General features: G+C 36.8%; 2 protein-coding genes across 2 annotated transcripts; both read left to right on the top strand.

Moving 5' to 3' along the window:
• Positions 1-226: 226 nt before the first annotated feature.
• LOC110288282 (olfactory receptor 5B12-like) lies at positions 227-1,174 on the top strand. Its single transcript, XM_021154671.1, has one exon. It carries the CDS (start codon positions 227-229, stop codon positions 1,172-1,174), a length of 948 nt encoding a protein of 315 aa, XP_021010330.1.
• A 16,415-nt stretch (positions 1,175-17,589) lies between these two features.
• LOC110288283 (olfactory receptor 5B12-like) lies at positions 17,590-18,531 on the top strand. The gene has a single exon (XM_021154672.1). It carries the CDS (start codon positions 17,590-17,592, stop codon positions 18,529-18,531), a length of 942 nt encoding a protein of 313 aa, XP_021010331.1.
• Positions 18,532-24,307: the final 5,776 nt, after the last annotated feature.

Below are 24,307 nucleotides of genomic sequence, written 5' to 3'. Positions count from 1 at the left end.
ATATTGGCAGCAATAAAGTAACAGTTTTAATTTGACTCACTACCAGGTAAATATCTCACTTTAGGTCATTTCCACCAAGAATTAAGTTTAGACCATTTCACATTAGAAAGAATGCTGACACACGAATAAGAGAATGTGAACATACTTAAAATCGCTTACTGATGTCCAAAAACAATATATTTTTTTTTATTTCATCCTAGGAGTCTGCTTTAATTTCCATATAAAAATGATTCAAAATATTTCAGAACTGTCTGAATTTATTCTTGTTGGGTTAACAGATGCACCATTCCTGCAAACTCCTTTATTTATCATCTTTACTCTCATTTACTTGGCAACATTGTTTGGGAATCTTGGGATGATTTTGCTGATTCTGCTGGACTCCAGACTCCACACTCCCATGTACTTTTTCCTCAGTAACCTCTCTCTTGTGGACTGTGTTTATGCCTCAGCTGTCACTCCCAAGGTGATGGAAGGGTTTCTCACAGAAAATAAGATAATATCCTACAATGCATGTGCTGCCCAGATGTTCTTCTTTGCAGCCTTTGCTACTATTGAGAGTTTTATCCTGGCCTCAATGGCCTATGACCGTCATGCAGCAGTGTGCAAACCCTTGCATTACTCCACTACTATGACAACTACGATATGTGTCTTGCTTCTTGCTGGATCTTATGTCAGTGGACTCTTACAATCTTCCATCCATATTTCCTTCACATTCCAACTCTCCTTCTGTCATTCTAATGTAGTCAATCACTTTTTCTGTGATATCCCCCCACTATTAGCTCTTTCTTGCTCCAGTATTTACACAAATGAAATTATACTCTTCATGTTGGCATCATTCAATGTTGCTTTTACTCTATTAGTTATATTGTCCTCTTACTTACTAATTTTTGTTGCAATTCTGAGAATGCGCTCTGCTGAAAGCAGGAAGAAGGCCATTTCCACCTGTGCATCCCACCTTACCACTGTTTCCATCTTCTATGGCACAATTATCTTCATGTACTTACAGCCCAGCTCCAATCACTCCATGGACACTGACAAGATGGCATCTGTTTTCTACACCATGGTCATTCCCATGCTGAACCCTCTTGTATATAGCCTGAGAAATAAAGAAGTCAAGAATGCATTCAAGAAGGTTGCTGGAAAAGCAGTGCTTTCACTGGGATTAGTCAAATAACTGTAAAGTGTATTGTAGTTCCAGGCATATTCTTTATATGTATGTACTGTGTTTTCCTTTTGGATTCCGACAATATACAGCTATTGTTGGATATGTTATCATAGAAATTGGGGGCTTTAATTTAAAAATCTAGACTGTAATCCTTGATAGTAGAATACCCAATACTGCCCTGCACTTCATGTGTTATCTTCTGTTTAGTAAATATTTCCTCTGAATTGAGATATTGTTTGCTTGAGAGATTGTGGAGATTATAAAACTCAGGATGTAAATAAAATTACAATGTTCAGATGTGTTAAAAATTTAAGATTCAGGATGCCAATGAAACTTACTAGGTTGCTGAGCTCAGAACTTTGTAAGAGTCACATAGGCTAGTCCATTGAACCATAATAGCACACTAATGCTAGAGAGGAGTCTCTCAAACCACACTTCCTGAACGTTGATTATTGGGTTATAGCAATTCATATTTTTACTCAGTGGCCACCTATTCTGGCTGGACTTTCTAACAATACATCTCCCTCAGATACATTCATTTTCTTGCAGGTAGCTCCTTATCCATACTCATGTAAGTCATAACCATGACAAAACTCGTTGTTTCAACAAGAGAGACTTGCATCAAATTGTTTTATCTCTATGTTGTTGGCATGGTGTCTAGATTCACTAGACATTTCTGTACATCTTATTCACAAAACAGCTACTTTTATAGCAAGCCATGACTAGGTAGATAAATAGATCAAGAGATACCAGAGTTATAGTGTAATTTTTTACAAGTTTTATTTGTTTCTTGAAAGCTCCAAACAATATTTTGCAATATTCACTCCCTTTCAATTAACATTCCCTCTATTTATACCCATCTATTTTTAAGCACATTTGTTTTCTCTGATTAAGATCAAATTCATGATTCTCAAATGATCTTCGATGTATGATCTTCTATGGAAGTATGGTCAACCTAATAGTGGTTATACTGTTAAAAAATCAACAATAACAAAAATCAAAAATCCAACCAAACCAAAAAAAAAAAAAAAGCTTTACTTATCCCAGCAGCTATGACTGGTAATACCTTTAATGATAGTGGTAAGAGTATATGTCCAACTCTTTTCTGCGGTTTCCAGTTTGGTTAATAAGATTTTGAATCCAACCTTCATTTTCACTTCATTCTCTTCAATAGATGCATCTCTATATTGAAACCATTTTCAAATTCTGTAATTTCTTTTTTTCAGTTTACTCAACCATATATTTTTCCCTTGGGAATCACTAATGTATTTATTACTATTCACATTAAGTTTACTGAGCTAACTGTTCATGTTTTATGCAAATATCTTTAATCTCTTGATAAAGTTAATTATTATTATTTCAAGTTCTGTGTACTGGGGTTCAACCAGGTTATTTCTAGACAAATTTTAGAACCTTGCATTTTAGGGGAAATGTACAGTTTTGGTGGTACATATTGTATAAATTTGTGTATGTATGTGTGTGTGCATGTGTGTGTGAGAGAGAGAGAGAGAGACAGACAGACAGACAGATAGACACACACAGACACAGACACAGACACAGACACAGACACAGACACAGACACAGACACAGACACAGACACAGACACAGTCACAGACACAGACACAGACACACAGACAGAGACACAGGGACTGGCTATGATGAGTTCTAAACATGTTGAGTTCTCTTCTTAGCTCTGTCTGATTTGATATTCTAGGTTACCTTTGTTTAGTTGCCTGGCCACAATCTGAAGGTTGGCATGGCCTGAGCAGGTAAGTTTTCAGGGACATACAAGTTGTGTAGGCATACAGATGGAAAACTAAGCCTAGGCAGGTGTTAGGATATACCTCAGGTAATCTGGAGTAAAGGAGACTGGTTAGTCTACATTTCAGATATAGGTTCTATCCAAGGATTGGAGGATGAATATTGCTTAAGCTAGTGGAATGGAAGGAGAAAGGAGGGAGAACAGGATGACACATATGGCTACAGTATCACTGTAAGCAGTTGGTGTTGAGATCAGGTGAGTTTCAAAAGAGTGCCAGCAGACTGAACAAAGGGGACACTCCATGGCAATCAGCTGCTATACCAGAGATACTGAAGTAGAAGAGAGGGGAGAGAGAGCACTGTAGTCAACCTGATTGTGCTGAGTTTCTTGCTCTTTTCAGTGGATGATAATTTTTGTCAAATATGAGTGCATTTCATTTTTAATTTATTTGTTTGAAAATTTTATGCATAAGTACTTTAATTATATCACTTGCACATATACATATACACTCATATACATACATATATGGAGATATGTGCATATATATATATATATGCATGAAGTATTGTGCTCATTTAGTCTTTCCTCTATTTACATATGTTTAAACCTGATTTCTTGGGATTAGTAATCTACTAGATGGATTTAACCAGGAGAAAATTTATTCTTCCCCACCTGCAATTTCCATTTCTAATTTTTAATTTATATAACAATTGTAAATGAAAATTTTAGCTCACCACTAAGTAATAATTCAGCATTACCTTACTGTAATAAAATATACAATAATTAGAGCAATAAAAACTCCAGATTCTTTATATTTCATATAGAAGGTCCTTGAAGCATTTATCACAATCTTCTAGTTGTATCATGATTCTTGGTATAACTGAGCCCATTAAAACAATCCAATTTTCCTGTTTTTATTCTTCTTGTAGCCATGTTTGTTCGTTTATCTATAAAATGTATATTTTTTCTATAAATGTATTTATTTATTTATTTGTTTTTATGTTTATTTTCTTTTTATTGGCTATTTTCTTTATTTGCATTTCAAAAGTTATCACCCTTCCCAGTTTCCCCTCTGCAATTCCCCTATTCTGTCCCACCTCCCCACTGCTTCTATTAGGGTGTACCCCACCCACCCACTTACCCAAGTCTACCTCACTGCCCTAGAATTTCCCCACACTGGGACATCCAGCCTCCACAGGAACAAGGGCCTCCCCTCCCATTGATGTCAGGTAAGACAATCCTGTGCTACATATGCAGCTGGATCCATGAGTCCCTCCACATGTACTATTTGGACAGTGGTTTAGTCCTTGAGAGTTCTGGGGTCTGGTTGGTTGGTATTGCTCTTCTTCGTATGGCAGTGCAAAATATCATCCTGAGTGAGATAGCCCAGTCACAAAAGAACATACATGTTATGTACTCACTGGTAAGTGGATATTAAGCAAAAAGCTTGGAATACCCACAATACAACTCACAGGCCATATGATGCTCAAGAAGAAGCAAGACCAAAGTTTGGAGAGAATGTTTTATGTAATTAGAATTACTATCACCTCTTTGAATTTTAACCTTGAATGTTGTTTAATTATGGGGTCCATCTTCTTTCACGTTAAATGTGAATGGAGCCTAGTTCTGAAAAATTAGTAATTCTCAAGGTTCTAGGACATAGCACTATTGATATCCAATGGACATGTTAACTGTTAGGCCACTTTATTTATGAATAGTTTACACTAAAACCTTAAAATAAATGTTAGTTGGTAGCCATAAGGAGATAAAATATTAAGTAGACATAAATGGAACTAATGGTTTGATTTTGAAATATTAGCCTTTTCTACATTCTTTAAGCATTTATATTTTTGGCCACATGTTAACAGGAATAGCCTAATAAGGTAGGTGATGATTTTGTCCTATTTCTAATTTAAGAGAAATGGAACATCATTTTTCACATTGAATATGAAGGGAGCCTATTTCAGAGAAATAAAAAATCCTCAAGATTTGATGTTCAACATTCTAAACCCAGAATCTCTCTCAAATTGAAAATCCCTATTCCTAATACAACCACAGGAATTTTGTTAGAGCTCATTCTATCTATATAGAGTTCAAGAATATATACTCTGAAATATAGTCTGGCAGAGGGTATGACATCTGATGGAATTGCAAAAGTATACACTGTAAATATATTCTAATTGAGACTACAAAATCTCAGGAAACTACAATGGTGTCTATTCCTCCTTATCCTATTCTTACATCCCCATCCATAGAATAGTACGCTATATGAAATATGATGGTTGTGACAGGAAGTGTAAACAGCTGAATCTTTACTACAACTGTTTGAAATTTCCTTTTTGTGGGGTTTCCTTTCTTTGGAAATTTCCTTTCTTTGGGGTTCTAAATGGCATTAAGTTATCAATAAGAATATGCTCAAAAGAGTGTACATACATTTCAACTGACCAGTGCTTAAAAGGAAGAGTTTAGTTAGAAACCCTCAAAATGAGATTCTAAAATGGGACCAAATCATTATCAATATATACATAGTAATAAAAAGAAAAGCTGGTGTTATAGCTCAGTGACATAGGACTTACATAATATGCACAACACCCTAAGCTTCATCTCAGCAAAAATAATAGCAGAAAAAGGGAAGAAAATATAATAATATATTGACAGGGTTTTATTAATATATGAAATTCACTGATAGGTTTTGCCTGTAATATATGTGGAAATGTGACTGCATGTTTCACTGAACTGTCAATGAAAATTTAAAGTGCAAATCATTTATTTTAAGTAGGATAAAACAGTCCTAGGTGGATTGTTTTAATAATATTTATGATAGAACTAGAAATCTGGAATAGCTCATTTATAGCTCATGCTTTTCCAGTTGTGGTTAGCAATGAAGTTCTGCTGATCACCTATATCTTACCAATCATTCTCCCACCTTGAATTCAGTTGATGCTCTTTCATATTAAACAAAACATTGACACATGAATAAGAGACTATATTCATGGCTAAGATTTCATGGTAGTGTTGAACTAGCATATCTTCTCATTTCTTAATCTGCTCTTTGGAATGTTTCATGATTTCTAAGTTACATTGATGGAGAATATTTCAGAGGCAACTGAGTTTTTTCTTGTGAACTTCACAGGTGCGTCAGAATGTCAGATGCCAATATTTATCATTTTTACTGTCATTTATTTGACCACTCTGATTAGGAACCTTGGGATGATTACAGATAGACGGCCTCTGCACTCTGAGAATCTGTTTTTAAAGGTTTAATTATTTTTACTGTAACTTCAGTAGACATCTGTCAAAGATAAATGCTATGCTAAAATGATAAGTATATATACATTACATATATATATATGTATATATATATATGAGTATATTTGTCATTTTAGTAAATATTTTATTGGTTATTTTATTTTATTTATTTATATTTCAAATGTTGTTCTCCTTCCCAGTCTCCCCTCCACAAATGCCCCATGTCATCCCTCCCCCACTTTTCCCCTAAGAGGGTGCTCCTCTATCCATCCACCCAATCCCACCTCACCTTTCTAGCATGGCTCTACGTAGAGGCATCAAGCCTAAACAGGACCAAAGGCCTTCCCTCACATTGATGGTAGATAAGGCAGTCCTCTTCAACATATGTAGCTGGAGGGATGGACCCATCCATGTATACTCTCTGATTGGTGATTTTATCCCTAGGAACACTGGAGGGTCTGGTTAGCTAATATTGTTCTTCCTAAGTGGTTGTAAATATCCTTCAGCTCTTTTAGCCCTTTCCATAACTCTTCTATTGGGGACCTGGGCTCAGTCTTATGGCTCGCTGTATCTGCATCTCTATTAGTAAGATGCTGGTACAGTCTCTCAGAGGACATCTATACCAAGCTCCTATCAGCAAGCACTTCCTGGAATCAGCAATAGTGCCAGGGTCTCATTTCTGGGATGGGTCTCCGGGTAGGGCAGTCTCTGGATGGCTTTCCTTCAGTATATGCTCCATTTGTTGTCTCTACATTCCTTTGACAATTCTCTGGTAAAGATTGGAAATGGGTGGGCAGCCCAATCCCTCAACTAGGGACCATGACTATCTGCTGAGGGTAATTTCTATTTTTTTTAATTAGGTAATTTCTTCATTTACATTTCAAATGCTATCCCAAAAGTTCCCCCATACCACCCCCATTCCCCTACCCACCCACTCCTATTTCTTGACCCTGTATTGAGGCATATAAAGTTTGTAAGACCAAGGGGCTTCTCTTCCCAATGATGTCCGACTAGGACATCTTCTGCTACATATACAGCTAGAGACACGAGCTCTGGGGGTACTGGTTAGTTCAAATTGCTGTTCTGCCTATAGGGTTGCAGACCCCGTTAGCTCATTAGGTACTTTCTCTAGCTTCTCCATTGGGGACCCGGTGTTCCATCCAATAGCTGACTGTGAACAATCACTTCTTGTTTGCCAGGCACTGGGATAGCCTCAGAAGAGAAAGCTATATCAGTGTCCTTTCAGCAAAATCTTGCTGGCATATGCAATGGTGTCAGCGTTTGAAGGCTGATTATGGGATGGACCCCAGGTGTGGCAGACTCTAGATGGTGCATCCTTTCGTCTCAGCTCCAAACTTTATCTCTGTAACTCCTTTAATGGGTGTTTTGATCCCAATGCTAAGAAGTGGCAAAGTGCCCAAACTTTGGTCTTCGTTCTTCATGAGTTTCACGTGTTTTGCAAATTGTATCTTGTATCATGGGTATTCTAACATTCTGGGCTAATATCCACTTATCAGTGAATACATATGTGAGTTCTTTTGTGATTGGGTTACCTCACTCAGGATGATGCCCTCCAGGTCCATTCATTTGCCTAGGAATTTCATAAATTCATTCTTTTTAATAGCTGAGTAGTACTCCATTGTGTAAAGGTACCACATTTTCTGTATCCATTCCTCTGTTGAGGGGCACGTGGGTTCTTTCCAGCTTCTGGCTATTATAAATAAGGGTGGTTTGAACAGAGTGGTGCATGTGTCCTTCTTACCAGTTGGAACATCTTCTGGATATATGCCCAGGAGAGGTACTGCAGAATCCTCCGGTAGTACTATGTCCAATTTTCTGAGGAAGTGCCAGACTGATTTCCAGAGTGGTTGTACAAGCTTGCAATCCCACCAACAATGGAGGAGTGTTCATCTTTCTAAACATCCTGGCCAGCATCTGTTGTCAACTGAATTTTTAATCTTAGCCATTTCTGACTGGTGTGAGGTGGAATCTCAGGGTTGTTTTGATTTGCATTTCCCTGATGATTAAGGATGATCCTGAACATTTTTTCAGTTGCTTCTCAGACATTCAGTATTCCTCAGGTGAGAATTCTTTGTTTAGCTCTGACCCAATTTTTTGATGGGGTTATTTGATTCTCTGGAGTCTACCTTCTTGGATTCTTTATATATATTGGATATTAATCCACTATCTGATTTAGGATTGGTAAAGATCCTTTCCCAGTTTGTTCATGTCCTTTTTGTCTCATCGACAGTATTTTTCTCCCTTACAGAAGCTTTGCAATTTTGAGGTCCCATTTGTTGATTCTCGATTCTACAGCAGAAGCCATTGCTGTTCTATTTAGGAATTTTTCCCCTGTTCCCATATCTTTAAGGCTTTTCCCCACTTTCTCCTCTATAAGTTTCACTGTCTCTCGTTTTATGTGGAGTTCCTTGATCCATTTAGATTTGACCTTAGTACAGGGAGATAGGAATAGATCAATTGGAATTCTTCTACATGATAACTGCCAGTTGTGCCAGCACCACTTTTTGAAAAGGCTGTCTTTTTTCCACTGGATGGTTTTAGCTCCGTTGTCAAAGATAGTTACCATAGGTGTGTGGGTTCATTTCTGGGTCTTCAATTCTATTCCATTGGTCTACTTGTCTATCGCTATACCAGTACCATGCAGTTTTTATCACAATTGCTCTGTAGTACAGCTTTAGGTCAGGCATGGTTATTCCACCAGAGGTTCTTTTATCATTGAGAATAGTTTTTGCTATCTTCCCTTTGTTGGGTACTTCAACTAAGGTCAACTCCATTCAGTCCTGTGAACCTCTTGCTTCTTTGGTATCTAGGGCTTTCTAGTGGCTGCTCTCAGTTCCTCATCCCCCACTGCTATATATTGCTATTCATTTTCCTGACTGTCTGGACTTCTCTCCTGTCTCCTTCCACACCTAATCCTGCCCCCTTTTTCCTCTCCTTCCTCTCCTTCTCTGATGACACTCCCTCCCTCTACATCAATTATTTTGTTTCCCCTTCTAAGTAGTTTTGAAGCATCCACACTCTGGTCTTCTTTCTTGTTAAGGTTCATATGGTCTGTGGGTATTATCGTGGGTATTCTGAGATTTGTGGCTAGTATCCATGTATCAGTGAGTACATACCTTTTACCTCATATCAGTGAGTGTGTTCTTTTGTGTCTGGTTTAACTCACTGAGACGGATATTTTCTAGTTCCATCCATTTGCCATGAACTAATGATGGTTTTTTCCTGGTTGGTGCTTTAGTTTTGTTTTGATTTTTGTTTTTAATAGTTATTTACACTGTTCTCAGCCATCTGTGAAATAGAACTCAAAACTACACTGAGATCCATTATCACCCAATTCAAAATGTCTATCAGCAAAAACATAACACAAGGCTGATTCCATGATAGGATTCAAACTGTCTGTCCAGGAGACCATGTGTAACAACTGGGCAAGTCTAGGCAAGTCAGTTACTAGAAAATAAAAGGCTTCAGGCATCTAGTCAGAAACTGCCCTTCCATCAGAAGCTACCCTACCACCTAGCCTGAGTCAAGGACAGTGGGTCAGTTGGTTTTTAGTCTGACTTCCAAACAACAGTTTCCAGCATCTATGCTCCTGCAATGGTCATGGAATGTTCCTAGAGATGGACACAACCAATTAAGATATAATTAACCCACCCCAGAATACACCTAATGTCATGACTTCAAGCTCACTTCAGGGTCTCCATCTTGGAATGAGAGACCCCAGCATGTTGGACTTCTGCAAAATAAAACTCTCTTTGTGTTTACATACTATTTGAGTCCAGGGTATCATTTTTTTTGGTGAATCATGGACCCTTGCAACACATTTTATGTTAGCATATATGGAAGCTTTTATACTAATGGGTACCTATATATCCTTTGTTATTGTTGTTGCTGCTGCTTTTGTAGTTTCTGCTTTTGTTTTCATTTTCTCTTTTCCTTGTGTTCATGGTGTTCATATCTATATTCTATGTCTCTTCCTTTAATGCTTTAAAATTTCAACTATACTTATCTAGTCCTGATGTAATTATTATAATAAATACGTCAGAACAACCATAGTTTCCTCCACTGGACTCACTCAAAACCAGCATTATCAGCTATGAGGAAGTCAGAATGAAGGGTGTTCATGGGGTAGATGAGTTAATTTTTACTTATGAACTATTGGCTATTGCTAGATTCTGGGAGATACAAAACCTCAGTCTGTAGTTGCAACACCCAGTGCTGAGCCAACCAGGTTCAAACAGATAGCCCCAAAGTCATGGCCACAGAGATAAAACACTGATTACATCCTGTAGGCCATGAAATACATTGAGTAGTTATAAACATGTGAGAAATTTGTGAGGAGGAAGCAGATTGACTGGGGTATAAAGGAGATGGTGTTTCAGAAAAATCAGTATGTATCTTCTATATGTGTAAAATTGTCGAAAAACAAATTTAATTATGAAAATATACCAACCTATGTGTAAACAGTTATTTACATAGTAAAAAATCAAAGTATTGAATTTTTAAATGTATATGTATATAGATAGCATTTATTGTAGAAAAGATAAATCCCAATGCTATTCACTTATATCAGCCTCAATCCTTGGCTTGGTAAGATAGTCTCCTCCTGGATGTCTCATGTCTCACATTTGTTTGAACAATGGCAACAAGTGCTGACGGTAATACCTGGGAAGACTAGTTTATATTGTTGTGCTTCTTGCATGAATTGTTCTTGGGAGCTGACACTTCTAATCTTTCTGGAAATCTGATGATCCTTTTCATGACAATGGTTGAGATGTTTGTTTGGCTTATCCATGTGCTAGTCAACACCTCCAAAAATGAGGTATGCCTTGTTGAAAGGATATCAACTCAAAAAATATAAGCGTTAAAGGCTGCTTTCTCTTTAGGACATGACAATCATATAATAATACATTTAATTGTGCATGCAGGTCTTTGTGATTACTCTCTACTTATTTTTCTTTTTGGATTTGGGTTCATTTATTTTAAGATTATAATGTAATATAATATAATACAATTATATTTTTTCTATATAACCCTTTCCTACTTCTGAATGGTATTTTTTTGCACTTCTTGCATTGTTTTAAACTCACAACCCCATTTTTTCATTAATACCTGTTATATATATATACAAATTTTGCCAGATTAGTCTATATCAGTTTACTTGTATATATGTTTTCAGGACTATTTTATTTTGAATTCTAAATTGGTGTGCTCTACCATTAAGAAAAACACTGTTTTTCCTATGTTTGACATTTCTTAGTTGCCTGTAGTTCTTTTGCAAGGTTGAAGCCATCTATTTTGGCATTGGCATGTCTGTTGATGTCATTCTTGTGTGGGTCATTTCTATGTCTTTTAATTGATATGGACTCATGTGCTGTATGTCCTTGTGGTTTAAAACTTCTGTTTACCTATAGCTGTAGCCTGGGTTATCATCGCCCTCTCTTACCTAACTCCACACAGTAGGTACTTTTCATTTACTCTCTGCCATTCTGCCAAATTCAAGGAATCATTTGTATTATCTACAATGTCCCATAGTTAGCAAACCTATACAAATTTTTATACTACAGTGATTTCACACTGGCTTTACTAATATGTTGTAACATTAAGACAGAATTAAAACCTTGGCCTAACAACATATTCACACCAAAGTGGCAGTTCTTTCTACTCATTTTCGGTGAGGTATTCGGAATCACTGTTTTTTTTTTTTTTTTTTTTTTTTTTTTTTTTTTTTTTTTTTTTTTTTTTAAGGCTGGGCAAGCTGTAGTTTGGATGGGATAGGATCATAGCTGAGAGCCCTGTTTTTCACCATTATCTTCGGTTCTTTTATGTAAATCAAGTAACTTCTCTGAATGTCAGGTTCATCTTGAAAGGGCTTCACACTGGAATTTCTAAAACACCTTTAAGACTAGAAATGTATAAAATGTAAGTTTCTGTTACTTAAATCTCATAGACTTTTTCCAGCATAAAGGATTTTTTCTATTTCTGTGATTATTTTTCCTGTTTACATTTGCCTCATCCAAAATAAGAATTTTCATGGTTTGCTCACAAAGTTCAGCTCAAGTGTCTTTCTCAAAATTGCCTTCATGGCCTCCTCCTTTAGTCACTATCTCTCCTGTCACTGATTGTGTTTTATTCATGCAATTTATGAATGTCTAATAATATCCCAGTTAGTTCACTTACATCTTCTGCTCTATCAGTATCAAAGAGAATTTTGCTAAAGTTGAAATAATTACATATTTTTCAGAACGAAGAAACCATTTTAAAGGACTTATTTTAAAGTGGAAGAGAAAGTTAAATAATGTCAAATACTTGCTTCAAATTCTACCTTTTGTCCTGTTCAAACTTGTCAGCATCTCCTATTTAAGAATAAACATGCCTCCAACTTTAGTAGTTTAACTGTCCCTACCAACACACATGAAAAACATACATAGATAAGTCTGGTGTGTATAGTCTCTGTCCACAAAGTCAAGTTCTGTCTACAACACCATGACAAACAGCTGCTACTTGGTTTTTTTTGTTTGTTTGTTTGTTTTTTGTTTTTTGTTTTTTGTTTTTTGTTTTTTTTTTTTTTCTGCTTAAAGATTTTTTTAAAAATATTTTTATTAGGTATTTTCCTCATTTACATTTCCAATGCTATCCCAAAAGTCCCACATACCCTCCCCCCACACACACACTCCCCTACCTACCCACTCCCACTTTTTGGCCCTGGCCTTCCCCTGTACTGGGGCATATAAAGTTTGCAAGTCCAATGGGCCTCTCTTTCCAGTGATTGCCGACTAGACCATCTTTTGATACATATGCAGCTAGAGTCAAGAGCTCAGGGTACTGGTTAGTTCATAATGTTGTTCCACCTATAGGGTTGCAAATCCCTTTAGCTCCTTGGGTACTTTCTCTAGCTCCTCCATTGGGGGCCCTGTGACCTGCTTTTTTAATGTTATTTTTTGTGAACTTGAAATATAATGATTTGAAAAAGAGACCAGTCAAAGTAATGGAAGCTTTGAGGTCCAGGTTACAGTATTGAAGTAGCAATACATCTTTGCAGCCATGAAATACCCTCTTCTTTTCACCTTCCAAAATCCTTTACCTGTAATATGGATGAAAAGCAAATGAGGCTTTCCTTTCCTCTGGTTCTGATTATTCTACTTGACAGCAAATCAAGTCTCTTTGTCACTTTATTACCAAATCTCCTAGGTTTGAAATTTCTCTCTCTCTCTCTCTCTCTCTCTCTCTCTCTCTCTCTCTCTCTCTCTCTCAAGCTTCTGGCTATTATAAATAAGGCTGTGGAACATGTGTCTTTCTTACCAGTTGGAACATCTTCTGGATATATGCCCAGGAGAGGTATTGTGGTATCCTCCAGTAGTACTATGTCCAATATTCTGAGGAAGTGCCAGACTGATTTCCAGAGTGGTTGTACAAGCTTGCAATCCCACCAACAATGGAGGAGTGTTCCTCTTTCTCCACATCCTGGCCAGCATCTGCTGTCACCTGAAGTTTTGATCTTAGCCATTCTGACTGGTGTGAGGTGGAATCTCATGGTTGTTTTCATTTGAATTTCCCTGATGATTAAGGATGCTGAACATTTTTTTCAGGTGCTTCTCCGCCATTCATTATTCCTCAGGTGAGAATTCTTTGTTTAGCTCTGAGCCAATGGAGTATTACTCAGCTATTAAAAAGAATGAATTTATGAAATTTCTAGGCAAATGGATGGACCTGGAGGGCATCATCCTGAGTTAGGTAACCCAATCACAAAAGAACTCACATGATATGTACTCCTTGATAAGTGGATATTAGCNCAGAAACTTAGAATACCCAAGATATAAGTTACAATTTGCAAACCATATGAAGCTCAAGAAGAACGAAGACAAAAGTGTGGACACTTTGCCCCTTCTTAGAATTGGGTACAAAACACCCATGGAAGGAGTTACAGAAACAAACTTTTGAGCTGAGACAAAAGGATGGACCATCTAGAGACGGCCATATCCGGGATCCATCCCATAATCAGCCTCCAAACGCTGACACCATTGCATACACTAGCAAGACCCTGATATAGCTGTCTCTTGTGAAGCTATGCCTGGGCCTAACAAACACAGAAGTGGATGCTCACACTCAGCTATTGGATGGATCACAGGTCCCCCAATGGAGGAGCTAGAGAAAGTACCCAAAGAGCTAAAGGGATCTGCAATTCTATAGATGGAACAACATTATGAACTAACCAGTAACCTGGAGCTCTTGACTCTAGCTGCATATGTATCAAAAGATGGCCTAGTCGCCCATCAGTGGAAAGAGAGGCCCATTGGTCATGCAAACTTAATATGCCCCAGTACAGGGGAATGCCAGGGCCAAGAAGTGGGAGTGGGTGGGTAGGAGAGTTGGGGGGAGGGTATAGGGGACTTTTGGGATAGCATTGGAAATGTAAATGAGGAAAATACCTAATAAAAAGAAAATAAATAAGTAAGTAAGTAAATAAATAAATAAATAAATAACTGCAAATAAAATAGAGTAGTTATGGGGAAAGAGAGTAAAACTTGTAAGAGGTGAGAGGCAAGAGTGAGAACACTGAAACCATTGACATTTTATTCACATCTTCTCATAATAAATTAGGATACATTTATTTTTAATTTCACCGAGCAGTTTATCCACGTTTTCTTTGAACTACTTTGATGAATCTTGTAATTATTCATTATAATTCTGTATCTTGGGGTTCTTCGTGGACATTCCTTTTGTTAAACCTATCATTCTATAGGACTGATAGGTTTTGATGAAAAAAATGTACTACCTTGCTTTTTCACATTGTTGGTAAGTTTGCAATGATATATTTGCATGGGGATATTTTTAATTGTAAGTCTGATTTAAATATAGCATTTTTGGACAGATGGGAGGATGAGTGGACAGGTTTATGATAGAGTTTGATAATATCTTGAGTGGAATCAGGTGAGATCTGCATAGGGAATAGTGCTAATGTTCAAAAGACTTACATGTGGAGCTGTATCTTGCTTTATGGAAGCTGTACATGGTGTGGAAGGTATCAGTGAACTGTAGGATACATAGATATACAGCTAAATTCAAGACATCTTTTCTGCTATAGGCAGAGGAGGCCAGACTAGGCTAGGGCAATATGTGAGTAGAACACAGGCATAATATGGAGTTTGTGAGGAAGGTAGTAACAGATATGACAGGGAAAATCACCTGGCTAGATTCTGGAGACGTAACTAGGATGTTTGGTAGGTGGAGTAGTTGGATGAAAGCAAACTGTGGAGGTTACAAGTATGTTGGGTCCAGGTGGAAATCTAGAGTTGAGCAGCAGTGCAAGTCTGGCTTATCAGACTAGACAGGGGAAATGGGAGGAGGACAGAGTCTAGATCTGGAGAATTTCAGAGAAAGTCTCCATAAAGGTGTCAGGTAGAATCTCAAGGGTAGACCTTAGGCAAGAAAGAGGGAAATCTTAAACTTTGAAATACATAAAAAGACCATATACAAAAATGGCATATGTTATGATGAGACATGTGGGTATTTTCTTTGCAAAGCTTAAAATGGAAGAATAAAGTATTTCAGGGACATCTCAACTTTTGGACTGAATCTAATATCAGAATACTTGAAAAAGTGATTAAGTTTCCTATATATACACTTTAATGAGGCTTTTAATTTTTGTGTGTGTCCAACCTGGTTGTGCAACAGCTGTGATTGATGACTGGAGGCTCTTTCCTCTAAGCTTCTATTTCCCAGTGTTTTCATGAGCACTGTTAGACAAAATGCAAACACTATTCTCTGATGTCTTCATCAAGGTCAAGCTGAAAAATCAATATGGACTCATACATCTCCAGAGACATACATTCATATATACTGCTTCCCTCTGAGATATGTACATAGCTTATAATCGTTTCCTTGATACTGACAATAGTTCAAAACTAAATTCTATTCTATGGCAGAGCTCAACCTGTGGAGAAAATGAAGAACAAGATGCTTTCTTCTGGGAAATAGATGTTGATCAATACATTGAATATGAAACATTTCACTCTTATTTATCTGTTTCTTGAAAAACAGTATTAAAAATATTTGAATATGGGTAGTAAAATATAAATGATGATAAAATATTCAGCCATTTTTATTTTCTAAGTGCAAACAAAATTGAAGTTACAATCTGTAATGGGAAAGCAGGTGAGTCATAGATAAATTATTAATAATAATCCTCTCACTCTCAGCCACTGCTCTTCTAACTACTATACTGCTGTAGAGCACCCAGAATATACTCTAAGTACTTTTAAATACTGAGTTAAGGGTTTTATCCTAGAAGAATACTATGTTCTGATTTTCTAATATTTATTATGTATAGGGTTAGAGATCTACATGAAATATATCATATTTAACTTCAGAAGGCTGTATGACTCTCAATATCCATTTGTCATGTCAATTACTAGAGCAGTTTCCCTGGGGCCATCAACTGTTAGATGTTATTTCTGTGATCTGAACATTGTGAAGAAACTGGGAAAAGATGAAAAAGAGCTTGCAAGGTAATAGATATAACTTACATAGTTTAAAAATGTTATTATACCTTTTAAAAACTTACACATTTCTGGCAATGTAAGTGCAGTCATAGCCTGTAAAAGAGTTTGAATTTCACCCTGATCATTTAAAAGAACATGTATTATCTTTTGCCTTGAGGTTATTAATGAAGAATGATTATGTCACGATTCCAAATTTAGAGGTGGCTCTCAGGTTAAAAGACAAACTTATATGTGATCATAGGTGTATAGTTTTGTTTCGCCTGATTCATCATGGAAATGACATAAGATACATCATTAACTGTAAAATAATATGTAGAGAGAATAAAAATAATTCTTCGTTTATGTTGATTTTATTCTCCCTCAAACACAAATAAAGACAGACTTGTGTGATGGTAGTAGAACATCACTACATAGCTACAACTATGTGAATGGAATTTGGTTCAAGTACCAGAGATGGAAAATACAGTAGATTAATTTTTTTACTAACATAGAACAAAGTTAATTGTATATTTCTACATTGCTCTTGCTACCAAGAACTTCTGATGTACAGTTTAGGTAAGTGAATTTGTGAAATATTACAAGTAAGAAATAAATCCTTTGTGGTATACTGAGATAAATATTATCATATACAAGAAAACTTTAAAAAATAGTTTTATAAGGAGCCATATTGGCAGCAAAGAAGTAAACATCTCTATTTCTACTATTCCCAGACAAACGACTTCATTCAGCCCACAAGTACTCAACATTCAGTATAGGCCTTTTCAAGCCGTGTGTGTGAACATTTAAGTTAGAGAATTTGTCCATACCTAAAATCTCATAGTGAGTTCAACATACAATATTTTATATTTCCTTATTTCATCCTAGGAGCCTGTCATAATTCTTATGAAACACAGATGCATAATATTTCTGAAGCCACTGAATTTATCCTTGTGGGATTAACAGATGCCCCAGGGCTACAGGTCCCTTTATTTATCATCTTTACTTTTATTTATTTGACCACATTGTTTGGTAACCTTGGGATGATTGTGTTGATTCTCCTGGACTCTCGTCTCCACACTCCCATGTACTTTTTTCTTAGTAACCTCTCACTGGTGGATTGTGTCTATGCCTCAGCTGTCACTCCCAAGGTAATAGAAGGGTTTCTCACAGAAAAGAAGATCATATCCTACAATGCATGTGCTACACAGATGTTCTTCTTAATAGGATTTGCAATTATTGAAGGTTTCCTCTTAGCATCAATGGCCTATGATCGTCATGCAGCAGTGTGTAAACCCTTGCACTATTCTACCACCATGACAACAACAATATGCACCTTGCTCATTGTGGGTTCTTACATCAGTGGACTCTTACAATCTTCTATCCATGTTGGCTTCACTTTCCACCTCTCCTTTTGCCATTCCAATGTAGTGAATCACTTTTTTTGTGACATTCCCCCACTACTGGCTCTTTCTTGCTCTAGTGTCTACATAAATGAAATTGTTCTGTTTATCTTGGCAGCAATCAATATAGCTTTAACTATATTGGTTATCTTGAACTCTTATGTACTTATTTTTGTTGCAATCTTGAGGATGCATTCTGCTGATGGACAAAAGAAGGCCATTTCCACCTGTGCATCCCACCTCACCACTGTTTCAATCTTCTATGGCACAATTATCTTCATGTACTTACAGCCCAGCTCCACTCACTCCATGGACACTGACAAGGTAGCATCTGTGTTCTATACCATGATCATTCCCATGCTGAACCCTCTTGTCTATAGCCTGAGGAACAAAGAAGTCAAGAATGCATTTAAAAAGGTTACTAGAAAAGTGTTGTTTTCACTGGGATTACTCTAAGTATAAGATGTTTGGAAATGATGTGAAAATTATTTAAATATTTTAGACATAATTTTCCTGACTTTAATTTTTCTGAATAGGTATTTCATAGATGAAGCCCCTTCTCTTTATTTCTTGTAGATTCTTAGTATTGTTCTTTTGGATATTTATTATAGAAGTAAGACATCTCAATTGTAAAAATCAAGATTAGAATCGCCAACCTCACATTGTACCATAAAATATGTGTCTTTGTGTATTTCCTCTGGATAAAATCTTTGGTTACTTGGGATGGAGGGAGATTATAAGACTCAGGAAATAAAAATTACATGCTCAAAATCTTACTAATTTTAAAAAGATCCATGATCTCAGTGAAACATACTAGGCTCTAGATCTCATAATATTACAAGATTCACAAATGTAGGTCCTTAAAAGGATAATAGGAAAAATAATGTTGGAAAGAAGAGACTCTCAACTTAAGTTCCTTTCAAGTTGTTTATTAACCTGCAGGAACTCTGATTTTTTTCTTGAATGGTCACCCATGAAGTATGGGCTTTCTAAAGATGAATTGTCTTAGATACACCCATGCTTCTGTAAACAGTTCCTTGACTATACTCATGTAATTCACAGCCACCACCAAACTGGTCAGATCAGGAAGACAGACTTTCACATAATTGTTACTTTGGTGTCATGCATGCCCTGTCTGTGTTGAATAGACACTTGTTCACATATTGCAAGAGCTGTGTTGATGGTAAGACATAGGTAGGTAGGTAGGTAGATAGATAGATAGATAGATAGATAGATAGATAGATAGATAGATAGATAGATAAATAGATAGATAGATAGACAGATAGATAGATAGATAGATATATTAATATGTAGATATAGGGGTATAAATATAGATAACTGGATATAGATAGATATAGATATAGAGATGATAGAGATATATAGATACAAGGGTTATATGGCCAATACTTTTAATTTTTATTTTCTTACATATTCCATAAAATGTGCTTTGATCATATTCACTTGAGTTCCCTCGATTTCCCCCTACCACTTCTCACCCAATTGTATGTTCTTTGCTTTTTTTCACTTCAAGATCAAATTGTACTTTCAAAGAATCTCAAATATATTGCTTTCAGTAAAGTATGACCAACTTGCTTCTTGAGCATACTTTTAGGAAGAAATATCTCTGTCTTCCAGCAGCTATAAATTGCAAATAGCTTCATGGCTATTTGTGGGATTACACACACAAACTCTCCTCTGAGGTCTTTAGTGGTTGCTGAGTTTTTCAATTACATGTTTGTTTCAGCTTCAATTTTCTTCAATAGTTATCTATTTTTTTTAATAGAGTCAGTTTTCAAATCCCAGATCATGTTTGTCATTTTACTCAGGTATATATCTGTGGTGTCTTGGACACCACTGAAATATTCATTGCTATCATTGTTAAGCTATTTGTTCAGGTATTATTTAAACACCTTGACTTTTTTCACAAAGTTTTGATTTTTCTTTAAATTTTTGTGTTCTTGGGTTCATCTCGGTAATTCTCAATAGAAGACCTTGCTACAAGACCAGAGATTTTTAGGGAAAATATGATTTTGACTTTATACACTATGTGTGATTTTATAATGATTTCTGAGCATATGGACTTTTTTGTGCATTGCATGTCAGAGCTGCGATTCTGAGCTGTGTGGCATGTGTAAACCCCAAGGGCTGGAGATGGCATGAGGAGGTAAAACTCAAGGCACTTCTTAAGCATTATCTTCATACAGATGTGAAACCAGGGAATTTGGAGATAGTGCAAATAATCTGGGATAAAAGAAACAAGTCAAGTTCAAGTACAAATGATGTAAGATCTGTTAAAATGTTTGAGGTTGGATGAGGCATTAGCAGGTGGAATGAAAGCAGAGAGAAAAAGCAGAAGCGTATATATTGGCTATAGTTTCCCTTTAAACAAGGGATCAGATGAGATTCAAAATAAAGTTAACAGGCTAGAAGAGGGTACTCTCCTTGGAAAATAGCTGGCAGAATATGGAGACTGGAATGAAGAAGAGGGAGAATAAAGTAGCTTACATAGGTCTGCCCCATTTCCTTTTTTCAACTGGCTAGCTCTTTTTTTTCTGAAATTATTAATGATTAACTAATTTTACAATTACTTTTGTTTTTTAAGTCTAGTCATCATGCCTTCCCCCCACCCAAGTTCCTCATCCCATTCCTCCTCCCTTGTCATTAAGACAATGTGTCTTTCCCCTACTCCTTCAGGCTTCCCCACTTTCTGGGACACAAGTCTCTTGCGAGTTAGGCATATCTTTTCCAACTCAGGCCAGACCAGGCAGTCCTCTCTTGTATATATGTCACGGGCTTCTTACCAGCTTGTATATGCTGCCTGGTTGGCAGCTCAGTGTCTGAGAGGTCTCAGTCATCCAGGTCAATTGAGACTGCTGATCATCCTATGGGGTAGCCCTCCTCATCAGCTCCTTCCAGCCTTTCCCTAATTCAACCACAGAGCTCCCTGACTTCAGCCCAATGGTTGGGTGTAAGTATCTGTGTCTGTCTCAGTCCACTGTTTGTTGTGCCTCTCAGAGGACAGTCATGCTAGGCTCCTGTCTGTAATCACACCATAGTATCAGTAATAGTGTCAGGATTTAGAGCCTTCCCTTGATATGGATCCCAATTTGGGCCAGACACTGGACTTCTTGTCCCTCAATGTTTTCTCCATTTTTATCCCTGCAGTTCTTTTAGACAAGGACAATTCTGGATCAGAGATTTCAACAGTGTGATGGCAACCCCATACCTCCACCACTTGATGCCCTTTCTTTCTACTGGAGGTGAACTCTAAGAGTTTCCTCTCCACACTGTTGGGCATTTCATTTAAGGTCCCTCCCTTTGAGTCCTGAGTGACTTTCATCTCCCAGGTTTGATTTAATTTTTAATTAATTTCTTTGTAAATTCCATACATGAAATAATGTCTTTATATTACCTACTTCACTCCTCCTTTTCTTCATTCCTTCCATACACTTCTTCTCAAATTCATAACTTCCTTCTCTTTTATGCATGGATATACATATACACATTAGGGCTGACCTGACCAATAGGGATTAGAATAACTATTTGGAGGTTTGTCCCAGAAGTAAACAGATTCTTCTTCATTCAGTCACCATTTACATTTTTTATAAATTTATCTAACAATTGCTACTAGAATACTTTAAGGCATTTTTGTTAGGTATTTTCCTCATTTACATTTCAAATGCTATTCTGAAAGCCCCCTACACCCTGCCCCAGCCCTACTCCCCAACCTACCCACTCCCACTTCCTGACCCTGGCATTCCCCTCTATTGGGGCATATAATCTTCACAATATCAAGGGCCTCTCCTACCATTGATGGCCAATTAGGCTATCCTCTGCTACATATGGAACTAGAGACACAAGCTCTGCGGGATATTGGTTAGTTCATATTGTTGTTCCTCCTATAAGGTTGCAGACCACTTTAGCTCCTTGGGTACTTTCTCTAGCTCCTTCATTAGGGGCCCTGTGTTCCATCCAATAGATGACTGTGAGCATCCACTTCTGTATTTGCCAGGCATTGGCATATCCTCACAAGAGAGAGCTATGTTAGGATCATGTCAGCAAAATTTTGCTGGCATATGCAATAGTGTCTGGGTTTGATGGCTGTATATGGGATGGATTCCTGGGTGGGGCAGTCTCTGGATGGTCTTTCCTTCTATCTCAGCTCCAAACTTTGTCTCTGTAACTCCTTCCATGGGTATTTTGTTCCCCATTCTAAAAAGGAGCAAAGTATACATACTTTGGACACCAGAAAATCAAATGACCCTACTTAAAAATGGAGTACAGAGCTAAACAAATAATTCTCAAGTAAGAAATGCTGAATAGCTAAGAAGCACCTGAAAAAAATGTTCAACATCCTTAATCATCAGGGAAATGCAAATCAAAGCAACCCTGAGATTCCACCTCACACCAGTCAGAATGGCTAAGATCAAAAATTCAGGTGACAGCAGATGCTGGCGAGGATGTGGAGAAAGTGGAACACTCCTCCATTGCTGGTGGGATTGCAATCTTGTACAACCACTCTGGAAATCAGTCTTGTGAAAACTGACTGGAAAACTGGACATAGAAAACTGGATGTAATACTACAGGAAGAGCCAGCAATACCTCTCCTGAGCACATACCCAGAAGATGTTTCAGCTGGTAATAAGGACACATGCTCCACTATTTTCATAGCAGCCCTATTTATAACATCCAGAAGCTGGAAAGAACCCAGATGCCCCTCAACAGAGGAATGGATATAGAAAATGTAGTACATTTACACAATGGAGTACTACTCAACAATTAAAAACAATGAATCCATGAAATTCTTAGGCAAATGGATGCATCTGGAGGATAACATACTGAGTGAGGTAATCCAATCACAAAAGATATGCACTCACTGATAAGCCGATATTAGCCCAGATACTTAGAATGTCTAAGATACAATTTGCTACTAGAAATTTTAGGGTACTCATCATATTTCTGTTTTATCTCATTGAAATAAAATACAGAATAATTAGAGCAATGAAAATGCTAAATAGTTTGTAAGTTTTGAAAGCATTTCTGTTAAGGTTTTCTTACCATTTTCTTGTTCCATTAATGTTCCTGTATTACTGAGCATTAATTTTATATATGCTTGTATGCGTTAAAATTTTGCTGTTTTATAATATTTTTTCAGTCATGTTTTTGTAATGAACAGTTTGTATGCACTTTTTCACTTAAGCTTATTCAAAGTAATATATTATTTTGATGTTATTACAATTGTTATTGATTCCTTAATATTCTACATGAATTATGATTTGTTAATAAAGATAGAAACAATTGTGTTCATGTTCATTTTATCTTGCACTTTTTCTGCATTTATTAGCAATGATAATTTTGAGTAGAATTTCTAGTATTTATCATTTATAAGATTGTACTCACTGTTCTTGTTTTTTTTTTCACTTTTGCATTGAGTTCTATCCAAGGTACATGTATGAAAATGTTAGCATCTTAACATATAAATCTTTCCAACAATTCTGTGCTGATAACTTTTAAGAAAATAAGAGAAGGTCTGTAAGAACTGCTCAAAAATTAAAAGCACCTTCTTCAGTATAGAAGATCAAGGCTTGGTTTTTAGCACCTAGTGGCAGCTCACAACTCTTTACAACTCATTTCAAGGGAATTCTGCACATTCTTCTGCCCTCTGAAGACAGTATTCAAATTATACCTATAGATGGGTACAGGCAAGATTCATATAGATAAAATAATGTTTTTAAATTGTTATTAATTCCTTGTGAATTTCACACTATGCACACCAATCCTAGTCATTAACTCATCTTCTCATACTCACCCTCTGATCTTGCAACTTCCCATACAACAGAGGAATAAAACATCTCATTGTGAAAGCTTTACTGTGTTACTGAGTGTCCAACAATATACCCTTTTCTGTCCACAATTCTTTGCTTTCAAATGTTCTTTGCAATGACTCATTAATCTGGTGCAAGGCCTTTGATTTATGCTATACTATCAATAAGGGGAATTCACTGGGACTTCTCTTGGATGTCTTGTTGTTGGCCTGTGTCATTTAGATACTGTAGTTTTCTATCTCTAAGACCAGCTCTGTCATGCACTCCAGCAGTTCATCGATGGTGTATATGCTGAAGTGGTCCAAGTCAAAGCTCTGAATCTATGCCTAAGAAGTATCTGATCTGGCCAATCCTCCTGCTTTCAGGACAAACATGACCACCTATAGTTTGCTGCCCAGGTGAGATAC

Source organism: Mus caroli, unplaced genomic scaffold (assembly GCF_900094665.2).
Source record: "Mus caroli unplaced genomic scaffold, CAROLI_EIJ_v1.1 scaffold_10581_1, whole genome shotgun sequence".
Taxonomy (NCBI): domain Eukaryota; kingdom Metazoa; phylum Chordata; class Mammalia; order Rodentia; family Muridae; genus Mus; species Mus caroli.
Note: the sequence above shows the minus strand (reverse complement) of the source record. Positions and strands in the feature narration are given on the sequence as shown.

Bases quoted from the DNA above. Each gene is read 5' to 3' on its own strand.
- LOC110288282 (XM_021154671.1), top strand. From the start codon at position 227: ATGATTCAAAATATTTCAGAACTGTCTGAATTTATTCTTGTTGGGTTA.
- LOC110288283 (XM_021154672.1), top strand. From the start codon at position 17,590: ATGCATAATATTTCTGAAGCCACTGAATTTATCCTTGTGGGATTAACA.